The 18,539-nt window shown below is 39.2% G+C and overlaps 1 protein-coding gene across 3 annotated transcripts in view; it reads right to left on the bottom strand.

The window, feature by feature from the left end:
- lgmn (legumain) overlaps positions 1–18,539 on the bottom strand; it is a 49,588-nt gene that overhangs the window by 13,108 nt on the left and 17,941 nt on the right. For all 3 annotated transcript variants that reach the window (XM_072568321.1, XM_072568322.1, XM_072568323.1), the window contains exons 2-9: positions 17,845–18,010; positions 16,214–16,311; positions 16,044–16,125; positions 14,148–14,233; positions 10,931–11,006; positions 8,609–8,671; positions 3,003–3,069; positions 1,306–1,424 (exon numbers count right to left, since the gene is read on the bottom strand). In XM_072568321.1, coding sequence (XP_072424422.1) covers positions 1,306–1,424; positions 3,003–3,069; positions 8,609–8,671; positions 10,931–11,006; positions 14,148–14,233; positions 16,044–16,125; positions 16,214–16,311; positions 17,845–17,991 — 738 coding nt within the window. In that variant the 5' untranslated portion in view covers positions 17,992–18,010. The remainder of the gene's footprint in view (positions 1–1,305; positions 1,425–3,002; positions 3,070–8,608; positions 8,672–10,930; positions 11,007–14,147; positions 14,234–16,043; positions 16,126–16,213; positions 16,312–17,844; positions 18,011–18,539) is intronic.

The raw sequence follows: 18,539 nt of genomic DNA, 5'->3' as shown, positions 1-18,539 counted from the left end.
AATAAAGGAAACCAACATTTATACTGTAAAAGCAGAGATGTTGATTGGTCGGCAACTGGACTCTGAATGATAGGGGCATTACCAAAAGAATGCACCAGTTAATAATAAATGACAGTAAACTTTGTTAAAACTTTAAATCAGGTAGGGTAATTCTGGTTCATCAGGCAATAACCTGAGAAGTGAAACAGCAAATGGCTGTCACTTATTTTGCCCGGTGAAGCAGGTAAAAAAAAAATATTTTTATATGACTTCACGCCAATCTTCTGTCTTCCTCCTGTAACCAATACACCCTTTTCTTTTGTTCTTGTGCACTGACCTCTGAGGTTCATGAGCACCACGGACTTTTGAAACGTGAAGTTAATGAGCAGGAGCTCTAACTGGCATGTGCAGAACCTTGGGGGATACTCAGCGCGGCTGTGCAGCTTAGACAGAATGTTATCTCTAACCCTGTTCATTGTTCATCTTCAAGATCATTTTCAATTGCCCTCTTGAATGCCTGAATTGAACCTGCCTCCACCACATGTTTAGGCAGTGCATTCCTGACTTGCTGTATGAAAATGTTCTCTCTCCCACTGCATGTGTTTGTTTCAAAATCACTTTAAAATCTGTACCTTCTCTTGATTCTTTTGTGCATTGTTAAACAGGAATAGTTTCTCCCTATCCTTATCAAGCCCCCTCATGATTTTGAGAAGTTCCTCATACCTCAGCCTTTTCCTCTCCTAAGAAAACGGTCCAAACTTCACCCATCTTTCTTCAGAAGTGAAGGTTCTCGTGCCTGCAGTCATGAATGGGTTCAGCAAAACTCCTGCCTCATGAACTCTATGACCTTATTAATCAATCCTAAGATACTATATTCCTTTTAACCGCTTTCTCCATCTGATCTGCCACTTCTAAAGCTTTATATACATATACACTCAGATTCTTCTGCTCCTGCACTGCCTTTTGAATTGTACCCCTTATTTTATGTTGTCTCATTCTTCCTTCCAAAATGGGAAACTCCTGAAATATTATTATTCCATTATTTATATTGTGTATTGTGACACAGAATTTGGTTACCTGAATATGTTCACTGTCCATCAAGTTTGACTTTTCCTTTATAGCAGGACACCAATGTATTTCCAAACACAAGGAGATCATTTTGCCAGGGAGTTTTGGGTAGTGACCGACTTATATTGGACCAATATTTATACCAATTCTAGTTCATAGGTAACCACTTTGGAAGGAGAGAGAGTTGTGAACGTATAGAAATAACTTACTCTGCAACCTGTGTGATTAACATTGCCATTTTGATGTATTGCTACAAACCTGGTCAGAGTCTTCCATCCACATGACACTGTACACATCACCCAAGTAGGTCTGTCTTTCATCATCATAGTAACAGGCATATGATGATTCCTGTTCATTGGCAGCAGTAGTGGCAAATACTGAAATCAGAATGGTAGAGTTTAATGGAAAAAAATAGTGAGGGGGGGGGGAAAAGGAGGAAATAGTGATTTGTGGGTAAAAGGTGAACAGTTCAAATACTGAAGGAAAATGCTAGAAAAGTCATGTATTTCCTACTTAAATAGCAAAAGATAAACAAAACTTCCAAAGATGGGACTGTGCTGCTTAAAAGACAATTAGATTATTGCTAAAATCTACTAAAGTCACCGTGGGTACATGAAGAGTAGAAACAAAAATAACTTGCATTTATACAGTACCATTTAATGTATAAAACACTAGGAAGGGAGATGGGCAAAAGCATCATGGGGAGTTATTCGCTTTAGCAGTAAAAATAAAGCAGCATCATTTTTAAAAGTTGTGAAACTTGTAAATGTTATTTGAGAAACAGGCAAACCCATTCAGGCAATTAGGAAGGTAAATGGCAAAGGACTGGAGTGAAAAAAATAAGGAATCATAAGAGAGTGCTGGAATAACTCATCAGGTCTGGCTGCCATCTTTGGGGACAGGAGTCGAGTTAACATTTTGATCCAATATGACTCTTCATCAGGGTTTCAAGATTCAAAGTTGAACCTTACTGTACTCGAAACATTAACTCTGTTCCTCTCTCCATAGATGCTCCCAGATCCTGCTGGGATTGGCTCCTAGCTGTGGCCCAAATGACTAATGCAGATTGAGGCAGGGGAAGGGGAGCTGGGCAATCAGGAAGGTGTTCAGGTGGATTGATAAAAAGGAAGCACTGAAGATTTTGGAAGGCTGGGCAGTGTACTCCTGGGAATATACAGCAGGAATAACTTTTATATCTGTACCATCATTTGTACTGCACTTTACTCTCCTTTGCATCTCTCCTGAATCATCTGACTCTGATTGTCATATCATGCTCCAAATTCTAGAATCCCCAACCAGTGGAAATATTTTATCTATTCTGTCTTTTCCTGTTAATATCATGGATACTTTGATCTGATCACCCCAGAACCTTCTAAGTTCTAGAGTAAACAGGCCTGATTTGTATAATCTCTGCTCAGGAACTTAACCCCTGAAGTCTAAGTATCATTCTCGTAAACCCATATTTTCCTCTTTCCAAGGTCAATATATCTTCCCGATATATAGTGTCCAGATCTTCTCACAGTACTCCAAGTGGGATTTAACTAGGGCTTTGTATACCTGCAGAATAGGAGACATGTTCTGTAGATTTAAAGGACAGTATTCTATTGGTCTTAATTATTTTCTGCATTTGTTTGTGATATTTTAAAGATTTATTCACCTGAATCCCCAGGTTGCTTTGAGCATCATATGCAGAGATAGAGAGGCTCTGGCTCATTTATGGGAAGCAAGGAAGGCAGAAGGATATTCAGTGAGTAACACACTTAAACTGATTATATTAATTAGCCTTTAGAAAGCCATTGGGGAAAAGGTTGGAATGCCAAAATATAAAAAGGTAACATTCACTTTAGAAAATATATGATTTGACATTTACAACAAAAACCATTTTTTGGACCATTCTAGTATTGAGCTTTATGGTTTCCACACAAGATAAAACGTTAACCTATGAATTTTCATACCATTAATGTTCCTTGGCAGGTCTAACATCATCGATCCAGATTCACAAGCTTCAATGTAAAACACCATCTGCAAAAGAGGTATAATGGGTCACCAAACCTGAACCTTAGCATACACAATTTGGAGACATTGGTGTTGGACTGGGGTGTACAAAGTTAAAAATCACACAACACCAGGTTATACTCCAACAGTTTATTTGGAAGCACTAGCTTTCTTCATCAGGTGGTTGTGGAGAATAAGATTATGAGACATAGTTTTACAATCTTATTCTCCACAACCACCTGATGAAGGAGCAGCACTCTGAAAGCTAATGCTTCCAAATAAACCAGTTAGACTATAACCTGGTGTTATGAGATTTTCAACTTGGCATACAAAATCTCAAAACTTGCTTGTCGTGACCCCAGCTGATGTTAATAATGGACATACCATATTCCCAAATAAACCCTGGCCTGTTAGATACCAACTTTACATATTTTTTTAAAATGACCGTAGGAGGTCAATTTCTAAACACATTTATAAGAGGTGGCTAGTGTACTTTTGACACAAGTAAAAGATTTATCAACACAAACATAAAAGATTCAATTACAGATATCAGAAAGATATTAAAAACAAAAATCACACTATTCCTTTCATCCCAGTAACATCCAGAAAAATAGCTAACCCTTAGAGAAGAGACATTATTATCTTCACACCAAGGCTTTTTGCTCAGGCCCAGGCAGATGCAGCTGCAACTGGTTTCGTTTTGGCAAATTTATGTGTGTTCACGGGGCATTACTGTTGTCCAGCTGTTATTTCTCCCCTGAGACACTTAAAAACACAGTCTACAAACTAAACTCATGTCTTTAACTTCAACGCAAACATATGATTTTTCAATATTCAGATGCCTGCATCCTTGACTCTATTTTCTGGCACCACTGGCAGACCAACTTTCCAGATTGTTCTAATTTCTGTGTGAGAATTTTGTTTTCCTCTACCGTTTTTGATCCAAAAAGGGCTTAAAATCTAAAATGCACATAAACACAAAAATAATGAATTCAACTTCAAGCAATACATTTTTTGAAAACTTTGGAATATAGAAAGGCATCAAAACCTCTGCCTTTGTTGAATTAAGAATGAACATAAAATGAAGGTTTAGGCAGTAGATGTGGAAGATAATCACAACCACAGAATAACAGTCAACAGCAGTCCAAATTACATATTCATTTCAAGTCACAGATGAAACCATTTAGGAAATGATTAACTGCCAAAAATAAGCTGTGTAGCGTCACAGCAATTCATATACATTTGTACTGCATTTTTGCAAGACATTTCAAATCAAATTCAGGCTATTTGCATAATCTGGACAATAGGCTGTTACAGTAAAAGTTCAACCAATTCGGAATTCACAAGATTTGGTTGGTCACAGATTGTTCACCACACAGCTGAGTGATTGGAAACGATTTGATTTACTAGAACACTACATTCTTAAAAACCAGTCAGTCAATACACTAGCAAAACCGATAAGTTACTGTACACAACCATTAAGGTCTTCACAGTTCAATACAATCTCAAGGAAAGAAAAACCCAGATGTTTCAAAGTCTACTGCTTAACTTTGTTCAATACCATTTTCTTTGATTCTGTTTTGCTTTTGCATCTTCTCTACGTGTACTGATCTAGCCAGAGATAAAGTTGCCGGAGTAAAATTTGTAGAGTCTGTTGTACCTGCAGGAAACACGTGCTACTTCTCAAATACCATAAACCTAGTTTTCGATTAAAAGATCCTCATCTGCTGGAATAAATGTATACCATACATATGCTTCAGCAAAACAGAAATTCATTTCACCATTTTAATTAATTAGTTTGATCCCTCTTTAGGAAAGAGAGCTCAACAAGAAAAGATGCAGTCCAGCAAACAAATAAAGTTGCAAGACCAAAGGCATTCTGTTTTAAATATATAGTAGCCTAAACTCAGAACTTATTTGACTCCATCTTTTGGCACAGATCCAGAATACTAAAATGTGTGTGCAGAAAAGGTGGTGTGAAGGCATTTGTTTATACCAAATGTAGACAATGTCATGCATGGCTAACCTCCCTTCTTCCTCCGTTTGAACTAATGGCCTAATAAAATGTCTGAGTGACAATGTGCCTCTGAATGAAGTGTTTGCATATAATGGTTAGATATGTCTGTTGGGTTCCATAATACCATGATATTCACATCTAGTTTCTTAGGTTATGCATTGCGTAAGGACATCCTATTGGAGACTGCAAACTCACACAGATCTTCTCTTGCTCAACAAACCTCACTTCTTCCAGTTTTGGTGTCGTCTGCACAACCCCAAAACAGGCAAAGCTACAGAAATCCTAGGAGTGTTTTTGAGCAGTAAGACTGTATCAACACTATGTTTTTGAGGAAAAATAAACGGTGTTCTGTTTGTTTTTGGGTATATTCTGGGTCTGTAGATTGTTTAGGGTAGAGATGGCTTTCAGTAGAGTGATGTGCTTTCGCTGGAAGATCAGGGAGAATTTCAATGTCCCTGGAGATTATGTCTACAGGAAGTGTGTTGGATGTGAATCCTAATGGATTGCATGGATCGGTTGGAACAGCAGTCAGAGGCAAACGAGGAATTTACAGGACCTATGGAGAGTGATGAATGGTGTCAGATAGATGGGTTACTGCGAGGAAAGGTAGGCAGGAAGTGCAGAAGTGTCCTGTGACTACCCCCATTTCAAACAAGTATGCTGTTTTGGTCAGTGATGGCCTCTCAGGGGAACATGGTACCTGAAACCTGGCTCTTCGCACTAAGACTGGCTCTACTGCACTGGGGAGTATGCCAGATTGCAAGCGATCGATTGTCATTGAGGACCCTCTAGTCAGATGCACAGATTATTTCAATGTCTGACATTGAGACATCAGAATGGTATGTTGCCTTCCAGGTGCCAGGGTCAAGGATATCTTGGAGTGTGCAGAATATTCTCAAAAGGGGAGAGAGACCAGCAGGAGGTCATAGTACCAATGATGTAGGAAGAGAATGGGATAAGGTTCTGCAGACAGAATATTGGAAATTAGGCAAGAAATTAAAAAGTAGGTCCTCGAAGGTAGTACCATCTGGATTACTCCTTGTGTCATGGATTAGTAAGATTAGGAATAGGATGATAGACCAGGTGAATGCATGGCTGAGAAGCTGATGCAGGAGGCAAGGATTCACATTTTTTAGATCATTGGGATCTCTTCTGGGGTAGAAGTGGACAGTATAAGAAGGGCGAGTTGCACTTGAATTGGAAGGGGACCAATATTCTGGCTGGCAGATTTGCTAGAGTTACTTGGGAAGCTTGAAACAATTTTTTTTGGGGGGAGTTGGGGGGGAAGTGTTAGTAAGAAAAGAAATAAGTCTGAGGCTGGTACTGTAGAGAAGAGCAGCAAGTTAAATAGTCAAGGCAGAGAATGAAGTAGGACTGATAAATTAAACTATATTTATTTCAATGAGAACATGGAACTAGCATATCGTAGCAATTACAGAAATGTAGCTCAGGGAGGGGCAAGATTGACAGCTGAATGTTCCAGGGTACAGATGCCATAGGAAAGATAGAATGGGGGGGGGGGGGGGGGGGGGGGAGAGAGAAAGAGGTAAGTGGAGGGGCAAGAGGGGAGGGGCAAGAGGCATTTTTGGTTAGAGATAACATTGCAGCTGTACTTAGGGAGGATATTCGTGGGAGTATGTCCAGTGAAGTGTTATGGGTGGAACTAAGAAATAAGAAAGGGATGATCACATTGTTGGGATTGTATTAAAGGCCCCTCCCACCTGTCAGTGGGAAATTGAAAAGCAAATACGTAAGGAGATCTCAGTTATCTGCAAGAATAATAGGTTTATCATAGTATGGGAATTTAACTTCCCAAGCATAGATTGGGACTACCATAAGGGCTTGAATGGCAAGGAATCTGTTAAATGGACACAAGAAAACTTTGAGTCAATATTTGGATGCACCTAATAGAGAAGGACCAAAGCTTGGGAAATAAGGCAGGGCAAGTGACAAAGTAGTCAGTGGTGGAGCACTTTTGGGCCAGTTTTAAAATAATTATAGAAAAGGATAGACCGGATTTAAAAGTAATGAGAATCCAGGGTCTATGTGCTTGCTACTGCGAAGGACAAGGGAATTCTGGATGACTAGAGAAATTGAAGCGCTGGTCAAGAAAAAGAAAGCACTTTTCTTTTTATGCATTCATAGGATGTGGGTGTCACTGGCAAGGTCAGCAGTTATTGCCCAGAGGGCAGTTAAGAGTCAACATAGCTGCAGATCTGGAGTCACACGTAGGCCAGACCAGGTAAGGCTGGCAGTTTTCTTCCCTAAAGGACATCAGTGAATCAGTTGGGCTTTTCTTGACAATTGTTTCATTAAACTCTTAGTTCCAGATGTTTACTGAATTCAAATGTCACTATCTGCCAATAATAGGATTTGAACCTGAGTACCCAGGACATCTCTGGATTAGCATCAGAACATTATTTCAAAGAGCCAACACACACTGCAGCACAGAGGAACTGCGCAGAGTAGAGGAAAATCACCTATACTGTATATTCAAAATGAATGGGTACCCAATGAACACGGTCTGCCGATTTCTCAGCAACAAACCCAAACAAACAGACAAAACACGTCCAGACACCCTAACCACTCTGCCCTACATCAAAGACATCTCAGAAATGACTGCCAGACTACTCAGACCCCTTGGCATCATGGTAGCCCACAAAGCCACCAATACACTAAAACAGCAGCTAATGAAATTGAAAGACCCAACGAGCAAGACTAATGTCATTTACAAAATGGACAAACAGACAGAAAACTAGCCACCAGGATACATGAACACCAACTAGTCACAAAAAGACATGACCCTCTATCACTAGTATCCTTCCATACAGATAGGAAAGGACACCACTTTGACTGGGACAACACATCCATCCTAGGACAAGCCAAACAAAGACACACACGAGAATTCCTAGAAGCATGGCATTCCAACCGGAACTCTAGACCCCATCTACTACCCCCTGAGAAAAGGAACAGGAAGTGATTTCACCACAGGAAATGACATCACCAACCCAAAGAAACCCAAACAAACATAAATATAAAGCAGGAATTTTCAGTATTGCTTCACCTGAGGCCCACTGATGATGTTGCCTAGTAGGGTAACAAAATGTCTGGAAATGAACCTTCCAGCTCAGCGAGCAAACGTACATCCAAAACTTCAACCTGAGCTACAAAACTTCTCAAAATTTGCTAAAATAAAACAGATGCTAATCTCACAAACACATATAATTTATTCTACATCTCTAAGTGTAAACATCACATACAATTCTTGGTGATTTTAATTGGCTACAACTAAGTTCTGAATATTTTCCTTAAAAAGATAGGCTGGTATAATTTCTCTGCTCCACCCCCACCCCCCACACAATACACACACACAGTGTTTAGTCTTGGTTTAAGAGGCACATTCTGAGCAAGGTCTCAAGTTCACCTTACAGTGATACCCACAGTTCCTCTTAAATCTTGGTAAAACAGACTTCTAACCTGAATTCTATCGGGTCCCACTAACCAGGCCCTTTTTTCACATTCTGTTATAGCTGAAAAGTTCTACAATACCTTAGCATATTTCTCATGTTTGTGCATATGTCTAATGGTTCTTTGCAGATCATCAACTTGAAGCTAAAAAGAAAACAAAAAAAAACAAAGCTTCAATCAGCAATTTTGTAGAAGTCAAGAATTAAACAGATTCAAAAACAGTTAAAACACAAAACTTTTCAGACTTATATTACAGCATATGATCATTTACTTTGAAGGTAGGAAAAACATTTTAAGGATTAGATAACCTAACACAGCCAGCTTCATCTTTCACCATGTCGGTGAGGCAATTAAGTAAACTAGCAAATCAGTTTCAATTCACAGGGAATCATTAAGGGCTTTTTAAAAAATTGTTACACGTCAAAAGGAGGATGTGATCGAAACAGTACATAGAAACGGATCGAGGGAATTATAAGATAACCATTAAATTCTTTGAGGAGGTAACAAGCAAGTTAGACAAAGGAGAGCCAGTGGACGTGATCTATTTGCATTTGCTGATAGCAGACAGTGACTAGTGAAGTTCCTCAGGGGTCAGCGTTGGGACTGCAACTATTCACATTCTGTAATAATGATCTAGACTAAGGAACTGCGGGCGTTGTTGCTAAATTTGCAGATGACACCAAGATAGGTTGAGAGACAGACAGTGTTGAGGATACAGGGAGGCTGCAGAGGGATTCGGACAAGCTAGGAGTCTGAGCAAAGAAGTGGCAGACAGAATACAAAGTAGGAAAATGAGAGGTTATGTTCCTTGGTAGGAGGAATAGAGGCATACACTATTTTCTAAATGGCAAATGGTTTCAGAAAACAGAAGCACAAAGGGAGTGAGGAGTCCTGGTTCAAGATTCTCTTAAGGTTAACATGCAGGTTCACTTGGCAGTTAGAAAGGCAACTGCAATGTTAGTATTAATTTCAAGACAGCTAGGATACAAGAGCGGGACTGTAGTACTGAAGGTGTAAAAGGCTCTAATCATACTGTATTTGGCATACTGAGAGTAGTTTTGGGGCCCATATCTAAGGAACGATGTGCTGGCCTCAAGTCCAGAGAAGGTTTACAAGAATGATCCTGGGGATGAAGAGCTTATCGTATGAGGAGCCGCTGTGTGCTCTGGGTCTGTGTTCAATGGAGTTTAGAAGAATGGCAGTATCTCACTGAAACTTACAGAATACTGAGAGGCCTGAATAGAGTGGACACGGAGAAGATGTTTCCACTTGTAGGAGAGACTAGGACCGGAGGGTACAGCCTCCGAATGATGGGATTACACTTTAGGGAAGGAATATCTGCAGCCAGAGGGTGGTGAAACTTGTGGGATCAAGGGTTACAGGGAGAAGGCAGAAAAATGGGATTGAGAAACAGCTCAGCCATTGGTGGAGCAGATTGATGGGGCCAAAATGACCTAATTCTGTTCCTATACCTTATGGTCTTCTGAGACAAATATGTCCCAGAAAATAAAGACAATTTAATTATCTGCAGAGCTGACAAGTACTATGGAAGTAAACAGATCTCCATTATGTCACAAGTGGATAATTTTTGCAACTTATAGTAGTTGATGGTAGCTGTCTCCAAATTCGAGCATGGTCTATTCATTGATAGGAGTTTCTGTTATGGGCCATCCTGTATCTCAATAGGTTAATTGTTAACAGTAAATCTTAGTACACATGGGGAAGGATGTCTCACATGGTATGGGATCAAATGGCACATTTGCTTAGTTTTCTTTCATTCTCTGCTACCACTCTGCTTCATCATTATAACAGCATGACTCAAATGGATGACGAGTTATCACCCTTCTGAACAATTGCAGCCAACTCCTTTCATTCACTAATATCAAGGAGCATCAAGTGTTGTCTTTTAATGATATTATCATTTAAAATAAAAGCTACCAACAAACTATAAATGTAAAAGGTTGTAAAGGTGGAATATTGAACTGACAGGTTAACTTCTGCAAAAAAAAAGGCATGAAATTGTGTGAAAGCAATTACTTTATGTCAAATATGCATTAACACAGATGATTAACTTGCTTTGTTCACACAAGTAAGGAGGAAGGCAGAGTGAATTCACACAGATACAAGCATGAGAATAACCTAAGCAGCAGCAATGGTCACCTCTAATGCTACCTGTACAATCTACTATTAAACAGCATTGTGATCCTGTCAGAGGGAGATACATAGTTTTGATCTAAAAGATCAGTATGGCCTATAAACCACTTATTGTATTCAAATGTGAAATAAATTCTTGCAATTCAACAACTGTAGAAGCTTAGATACTGAAGATGGCGTAAGAAGCCTCTAACAACAGACATCTATCCAACTACTCAATTGCAAGTGCTTATCAAAGAAATTACTCACATCACTATTAGGAAATGCCAATATCCCATCAGCTCCATGATCAGCAAAATAAACAAAGACATGATCCTTGGGGCCACTGGCAAAAGTTTAAAAAGAAAATTCAAGTCATTGATCAGATAGAGTGGAATTATGTACACAGTTATAAGTGATTCGAAGCTAAGGAACAAGATAACACTTAAAATGGAAAATGATTTTATCATCTGCTCAGCTGCTTTGCAAGTTTTGCAATTTGTAGAAATTTTAAAAATAAAGACCTAATATCTGGAAGTAGATGTTTGGAAAAACAATTGCATCATATGTGTAAAATAACATTCAAGTAACTTACAAATTCAGCAAACTGAATGATTTACATGGTGTCAAATAAATTGCTTCCAGAACAAGAAACCTACAAATCTGACATTTAGCAGGAATAAATAAATAGTCAATAGCATAAATTTCTGTGCAAGTACAATATGGTATAGGGTTTGGAAAATGAAGAAAAGGAAAACACAAGCCAAAAATCCAACTATTGGAAAAACGTTGGAATCAATTATTAACGTAAGCAAAAGCACCACATTTGGGTAATTCCAATCTAATCAAGGAGAATCAGCATGGCTTCATGAAGGGGAAATCATGGGTGACTAAGTTATTAGAATTTTGAGAGGAAGTCTCAATCAGAGTGAATAGAGGGGGACTGGCAGAGGTGTTGCATTTGGATTCCCAGAAGGCATTCAACAAGATACCTCACAAAACGTTAAGTTATAAGACAAGAGCCCATGGTGTTGCAGGTAGCATTGTGTCACGGACGGGGAATTAGCTCATGGGCAAGAAACAGCAAGTGGGGATAATGAGTTCTTTTTCAGATTGGTAACCTGTAACCAGCAGGGTTCCACACGGATCAGTGTAAACATTTGCGGTCCTGGCAATCTATATAAATGACACAGAAGTGGGAAGCAAATGTATTGTAGTCTCATTTACTGACAAAAGTTGGTAACAAGGCAAGTTGCAAGAAGGATACAAACAGTTTATAGAAAGATTCCGATATGGGCAGAAGCGAATGGGCAAGAGGTTCACAAAGGGAGTACTATGTAGGAAAACATGAAGTTGTTCAATTTAGAAGAAAGAACAAAAGAACAGAGTATTGTTTAACTGGAGAAAAACTACAGAAAACCCAACACAAAGGAACTTGGAGATGCTTGTGCAAGAAACACAAAGCTAGCACACAGCTGCAGCAGGTAATCGGGGATGCTAATGGAATGTTGGCCCTGATTTTTAAGGGGGAACGAGGTAGAACAGTAGGGAAATCTTACTGCAACTGTACAAGGTACTGGTGAAACCACATCTAGGAGTGCTGTGAGCAGTTTTGGTCCATTTAAGAAAAAGAATCAGTTCTTTGGAGGTAGCTCAGCAAAGGTTCACTAGGATGATACCTGGTATAGAGCAACTTTGTTATGAGCAAAGGCTAAACAGGTTGGGACTCTATTCATTGAAATTTAGAAGAATGAGAGTTGATCTCATTAAGCATAAGGTTCTAAATGGGCTTGACAGGGTAAATACAAAGAGGATATTTCCTCTCATGGGAAGATTCCAGGACCAGCAGGTATAGTCTCTGAATAAAGGGGCGCCAATTTAAGACTTCAATGAGAAGGAATTTCTTCACTGGCACTCCTTGCCAAAGAGACCTGTGGGGGTAGAATCCTCGTTTATATTTAGGGCAGAGATAGATTTTTCATCAGTAAGGGAATCAGGGCTTACAGGGAAAGGGTAGGGAGATGGTCAGAGGTATATCAGATCAGTCATGATCCTACTGAATGGGGGAGCGGAGTTGAGAGGCCAAACAGCCTAATCCTGTTCCTATTTCCTACATTCTTAAACTCAGGGGAATTCAGCATACTGTCTCACTGTCATCTATTAAATTGCTTTTCTTTTTTAACATATCAATCACATTTTTTAAAGTACAGAACATTATACAACAATTTATTCTTCTTTCATACCCTAAAATATATTAGGGTGTATATAAAGAAATAAATGAGGTATTGGTGTGCAAGATGGGCACAACGGCAATAAATTGGCCAACCAATTACCTCATTCTTCCTTTCACTAATTTCATTGATGACAGAAAACAGACAAGATGTACATAAGCAATTTATTCACAATTAGCCAGTACTGTCTCCAGTTAAAATTAGAATTTCACCTTCACTGTGGCTATCAAAGTGGATGTATTTTTAAACAGCTGATTTCTGGTACATTTGATATCACAAATAGGGAAGGCGATGGCCTATTAGCTTTATCACTAGACAATCCCTCTAGAGACCCAGATAATGTTCTGGTGACCTGGGTTCAAATCATACCATGGCAGAATGTGAAATCAATAGAAATCTGGAATTAAAGAATCAAATGATGACCATGAATCCTCTGGTGATTTTTGGAAAAAAAATCAATCTGGTTCACTAACATCCTTTAGGGAAGGAAACTGCCATCTTTACCTCCACTTACATGTGACTCCAGACCCACAACAATGTGGTTGACTCCTCACAGCCCTCTGGGACAAGCAATAAATGCTCTCCTAGCCAGCAATATCCTCATCCAGTGAATGAATAACAAAGAACACATACAAAATCCATGTGGCTGCCATTTTAATATTAAAAGTAGATATAACATTTAAATTTATCAGAAGTTTGCAGAAGCTCATTTACAAATCTTAAATTAACATTCAGCTACAAATACAGGTCTTGCTGTGAGTGACATCCAGAAAGAGAATGCTTCACATCACAATGCAGGTTAGATGAAAACAGAAGTTAAACATTCTGAGATATACACTAACAAAAGGAACAGGGGTAGGTGATACAACCCTTTGAGCCTGTTCCATCATTCAATGAAATCATGGCTTACCTGTTGCCTAAGTCCATACATCTACCTTTGGCCCACATCCCTTAATACCTTTGCTTAACAAAAAATTTCTACTTAAAATTAACAACTGACCCAACGTCCCACCCCACTTGTGGAAGACAGTTCCAAATATCGAAGATCCTTTCTGTGTAGAAATGCTTCCTAACCCCTCTCTATATGTTCCACAGTTACATACAATTACAGAAAATCACTCATGTTTAGTTTTAATTGATAAAAGACCTCTGTTGGAAGTATGTATTTTCATTGGTTACTTCAGCCTAGTAGGATTATCAAATTACCCACAAAAAAAATCCACAACAATAAACCAATTGAAGTACTGTCATTTTACCTTTTTAAAACTTTGCCAGAACCTTTCCCCTTTACAGCATCTTCATCTCCTCTTAGAACAGCCAAAAAGATTTCTGGGGTCACATTCTACATACCAGAAATACATATAGAAGATAGCAGCATGTATGAAATGAGGTGTAAGTAACAACAGAACTTATATTCATATTCCACCTTTAAAAGACCTCGGCATGACCTAGATACAGCTCAGTCACACACGTACTTTTGAGGGAGTGCTATTATTGTTTTCTTTGGGGATGAGCAACATCAGCATGGTGAGCATGGGATCCACTGTAGTGCATCTGGTGTAGCTACACTCAGTGCTGCCAGGGAGTTAGTTCAAGGATATTCAAGGAATCCTAGAAAGGGTGTGTGAAGTAGGTGGTGTTCCCTTAAGTTGTTGCACTTGTCCTTCTCATTGGTAGAAATCGTGGGTTTTAGAAAGTGCTCACAAGAGAGTTTTAACAAACCGCTACAGCACATCTTGTATATTGTGCGCAGTGGGCTAATGATTAAAGCAGTGAATTTCCAAGGCAGTGATGGGAGCCAATCAAGCAGGTTGTTTTGTCCAGGATGCTGTTGAGCTTCTCAAGTTAGTGCTAACCCACCCAGACCAGTGGCAGTGTTCCATCACACTCTGAACTTGTGCCTTGTTGATAGTGGACAAAATTTGGAAAGTTGCAAAGTAAGTTACTCATTGCAGAATTCCCAGGGTCTGAACTGCACTAGTAGCCACGCCACTTATACAATTAGATCTTATTTGGGGATCTGAATTTAAATTTTGGAATCAAAGCTGCCAAAGGAAGTCTCCACAAGGAACAATAAAGTAAAAGGCCAGAGGTGTTGGTCGATGGAGACCCTTTGGCTCAGATACTTTTTCCACAAGTACCTGTGGGAGCAGAGATCACTTTGCTTTGACACCTTAGCTGAAAGATGGCACTCTCAATAGCATAGCACTCTTTCAATTTTGCACGGAGGTATTAACGGAGATGAATGTGCTTGATTTTGGCATGGGGCTTTAATCCACAATATTTTAACTCAACGAGGCGTAAGTGCCGCCAATGAAACAAGATAGGAAACCAAAAGAAAAAGGCCGAATGATATGTGAAATAATCACAAATATTTTATGCTGACCAAAACAAAATGGGGATTCAGGGTAGCTGTTGAGACAGAACATTAGTGGACTGATGTACTGCACCAAGTTTCACAAGGCAAGTCTTTCATGTGATAGAATGTTTACTGAATTCCAACAACATGTTCAACTCAGCACTTGCAAAGATCGAGGGCCATGTTATGAAATAGTGAAATAATATTTCAATCAATTATTTATGTATATTCACAAACAATTGCACTGACCGTTCAGAAGATAGGGCAATTACGATATCCCTTAAATATAACAGCTTGATGGAGGGTCGTTTTGCTCAGTTGCCAGAGGGATGCCAACAGCGTGGGTTCAGTTGCAGCACAAGCTGAGTTTATCATAAAGATTCGCCTTCTCAACCTCTTCCCTTCGCCTGAAGTGTGGTGACCCTTGGGTTAAACCACCACCAGTTCTCTCTCTTGTCTAATGAGAGAACAGGCCTATGGTCTGGTAGGACCAAGGTGACTTTTATTATGGCTTTTCTCATCACACGGGATCATGCATGATGTGGGTTTAAAAGTTTAAAACACCACCGTTATTAGAGCAAGACAGCCCAGAATGTGGGTCACAACATTCAATAAGATTGCAAACCAACAGTCTGGGGCCACAAGCTCTGACTGAGCGAAAACAACTGTAAGGGCTCTTTAATTACTCACTTTGTTTTTGAAAATGGCCTGTCCCGATGCATTTTACTTAAATATCTAGCATACAGCTTCACACTGCACGGATTCTATGATTCTACTCCAATTGAAGGGTTACCTCTGCCACGTAATCCTTGACTACTCCTTTGTACACATCTTTTCCTTTGGGATGATTAATGATGATACCTTGCGTAGGATTCCTGAGACAAGATAAACAACACAACCTATTCAGTTCCTGTGCATTTACAAATAAAGCTTCTTACAACAGTTTTCATAAAATGTACTTACTCCTCATTCAGGGCCAAGTCATCATACATCATGACAATAATCCGCTCATCGGGTATTCCATGCTGGTGTACAATCTGGTAGGCATGGCATATGTCAGCCTATTATTACAACAAATCTCAATTAGACCAAATGTAAATTTATCCTGGTTAAAGTGCCTTGAATATAAAATGCGTGCAGTATTAAGTCCTTCCGAAAACTCAAAATTCCCTTTTGCAAATACTTAAGTAAACAAATGTATCTTATTGGTACAGGTGGCACAGCGGCTCAGGGGTTAGCACTGTGCCACACTGCAGCAGGGACCAAATTTGATTACACCCTCAGGGGGACTGCCCGTGTGGACATTCTCCCAGTGTCTGTGTGGGTTTCCTCCGGGTGCTCCAGTTTCCTCCCACAGTCTAAAGAAGTGCATGTTAGGTGGATTGGCCATGCTAAATTGCCCATAGTATCCAGGGACATGCCGGCTAGGTGGATTAGCCATGGAATGTGCAGAGTTACAGAGATAGGGTAGGAGCACTGGCTCTGGGTGGGATGCTGTGGACATGGGCCAAATAGCCTGCTTCCACATTGTATATTTGAATCAGAGAGTCCCTATATTCATGAGAGTTAGTCAGTAATAATCTAGCACTCCACAAGTGAAGCTATGCCAGGACATGTATTACAGTGCTACAAAACTGTACAGCAGATTCCATTCACACTTCCAACATGACCTCCCCTCAAAAGAAAACTCTGCATTTAACTTACAAAATAGGGTTCCCACCTTTCTTGGATTGTTCACATTCTAGGACAATTAATAGAACACTGTCACTATCAACTCGAGCAAAAACATTTTTAAAAATGGCACTGAAATTATTTGGCATTCCACACTAAAAATGTAATGCAGGTGGCAGTGTTTAAAATACATATGGGCAAATCAGCGAGAAAAAACATAGGGAGAATTCAACTGGGGGGCAACCAGTCGGGTGAAAATCATCCCCCCCTCCCCCCATACACAGAAGTGACAGAATCTTTGAGACAGAGCTCCTCCAATCAAATTGTAAAAGGTGCGATTATCAGGAACAATGGGACTTTAAGATTTCATTTAAATTTCAATAGACTATAGCTGGAGGAAATTCACTTCAAAAGACTGGTTATATATATTTTCTAATGTGCCTATTCAGAGATTATTTTATATATCTCTGGAGCTGATAGGACATTAACACTAGAAACCTTTCAAGCACAATAAAGAACATTCAGGTACTTGGATGTCAGGATGGTCAAAAACAGCAACAAAAGGCCAATTATCTAAAATAATTGCCCCAAACTCATTCACTGCAACATCTCGTGTTTGATTAGCTAACAACGACATTAACAATTACGTTAGATGAAAAGGTACTACAAAAAAAGGAATACAGGCTGTTGTCATTTAGTCCCCAGTTGCTAAGGAGGCAAGGCAAAATGAATTTGCTGTTATAAATAATGCAACCTTGCTTAAAAATGCTTAGGCATAGTTATTTTAAAAACTTCAACATCATAAAATATACAGCAAAGAGAAAGGAAATTGATTAAATTTAAGGCAGTGCAAAATCATGAACTACTAATTCCTAGTGGAGTCATACATACATGCACACAAACTATTCTATTCTGCACAGTACCTGATGCCTGTAGTTGTACCAGCCACTAGATCCTGCAACAAGTACTACCCAGTGGTTGCCTCCATTTTCCAGTTCTTCCAACGGAGTCGTGACGACATTAAGCAGGAGACTGTTTAGCACTAAAACTCCAAGTGCCAAGTAGTGCATTCTGCAGTGAGTCAATTAACTGGTGAATTAAAGAAAAGGTATTACTTAATTTGAATCAAAACATGAATGCATCATAAATACCTACAAAAAGGAAGTCTTACTTCTGTACTTTAGGAATAATCAGCGTACAAACAAGATTGTTCAAATACAAATAAACTTTGCGAAACGTTTTACTGAGCTTTCCATTGTGAAAAGTGCAAAGTAAGTAGTTTCGCTTTGCCCTCATCACAGAAAACTGTGTTGAAGGGAAATAGTAAAATGTCAATAAATTCCCCACCTCCGAAAATCAGATATGGTTTGATACAAGTCACTACATCAAGCCTCACAAACTGGAAAGTTACATGGTTTGAAAATGTAAGGTGAATTTTTGAAATGTGAAGTAATTTAAAATTAACTCAATATTTTTACTGTCATAATATCATACTACTTCCTACATGGATCTTCCCCAGTTGCTATCTTGTAAAACATGGCACATTAACAATGTGTGGGAACAGCATCACATGGCTTGAGGTGTAAATTACTGGGTCATTTTACAGCCAATTTATCAT

The sequence above is a fragment of the Chiloscyllium punctatum genome, chromosome 4 (genome assembly GCF_047496795.1).
Source record: "Chiloscyllium punctatum isolate Juve2018m chromosome 4, sChiPun1.3, whole genome shotgun sequence".
NCBI lineage: Eukaryota > Metazoa > Chordata > Chondrichthyes > Orectolobiformes > Hemiscylliidae > Chiloscyllium > Chiloscyllium punctatum.
The sequence above is the reverse complement of the archived record's forward strand: the minus strand, read 5'-3'. Positions and strand labels throughout refer to the sequence as shown.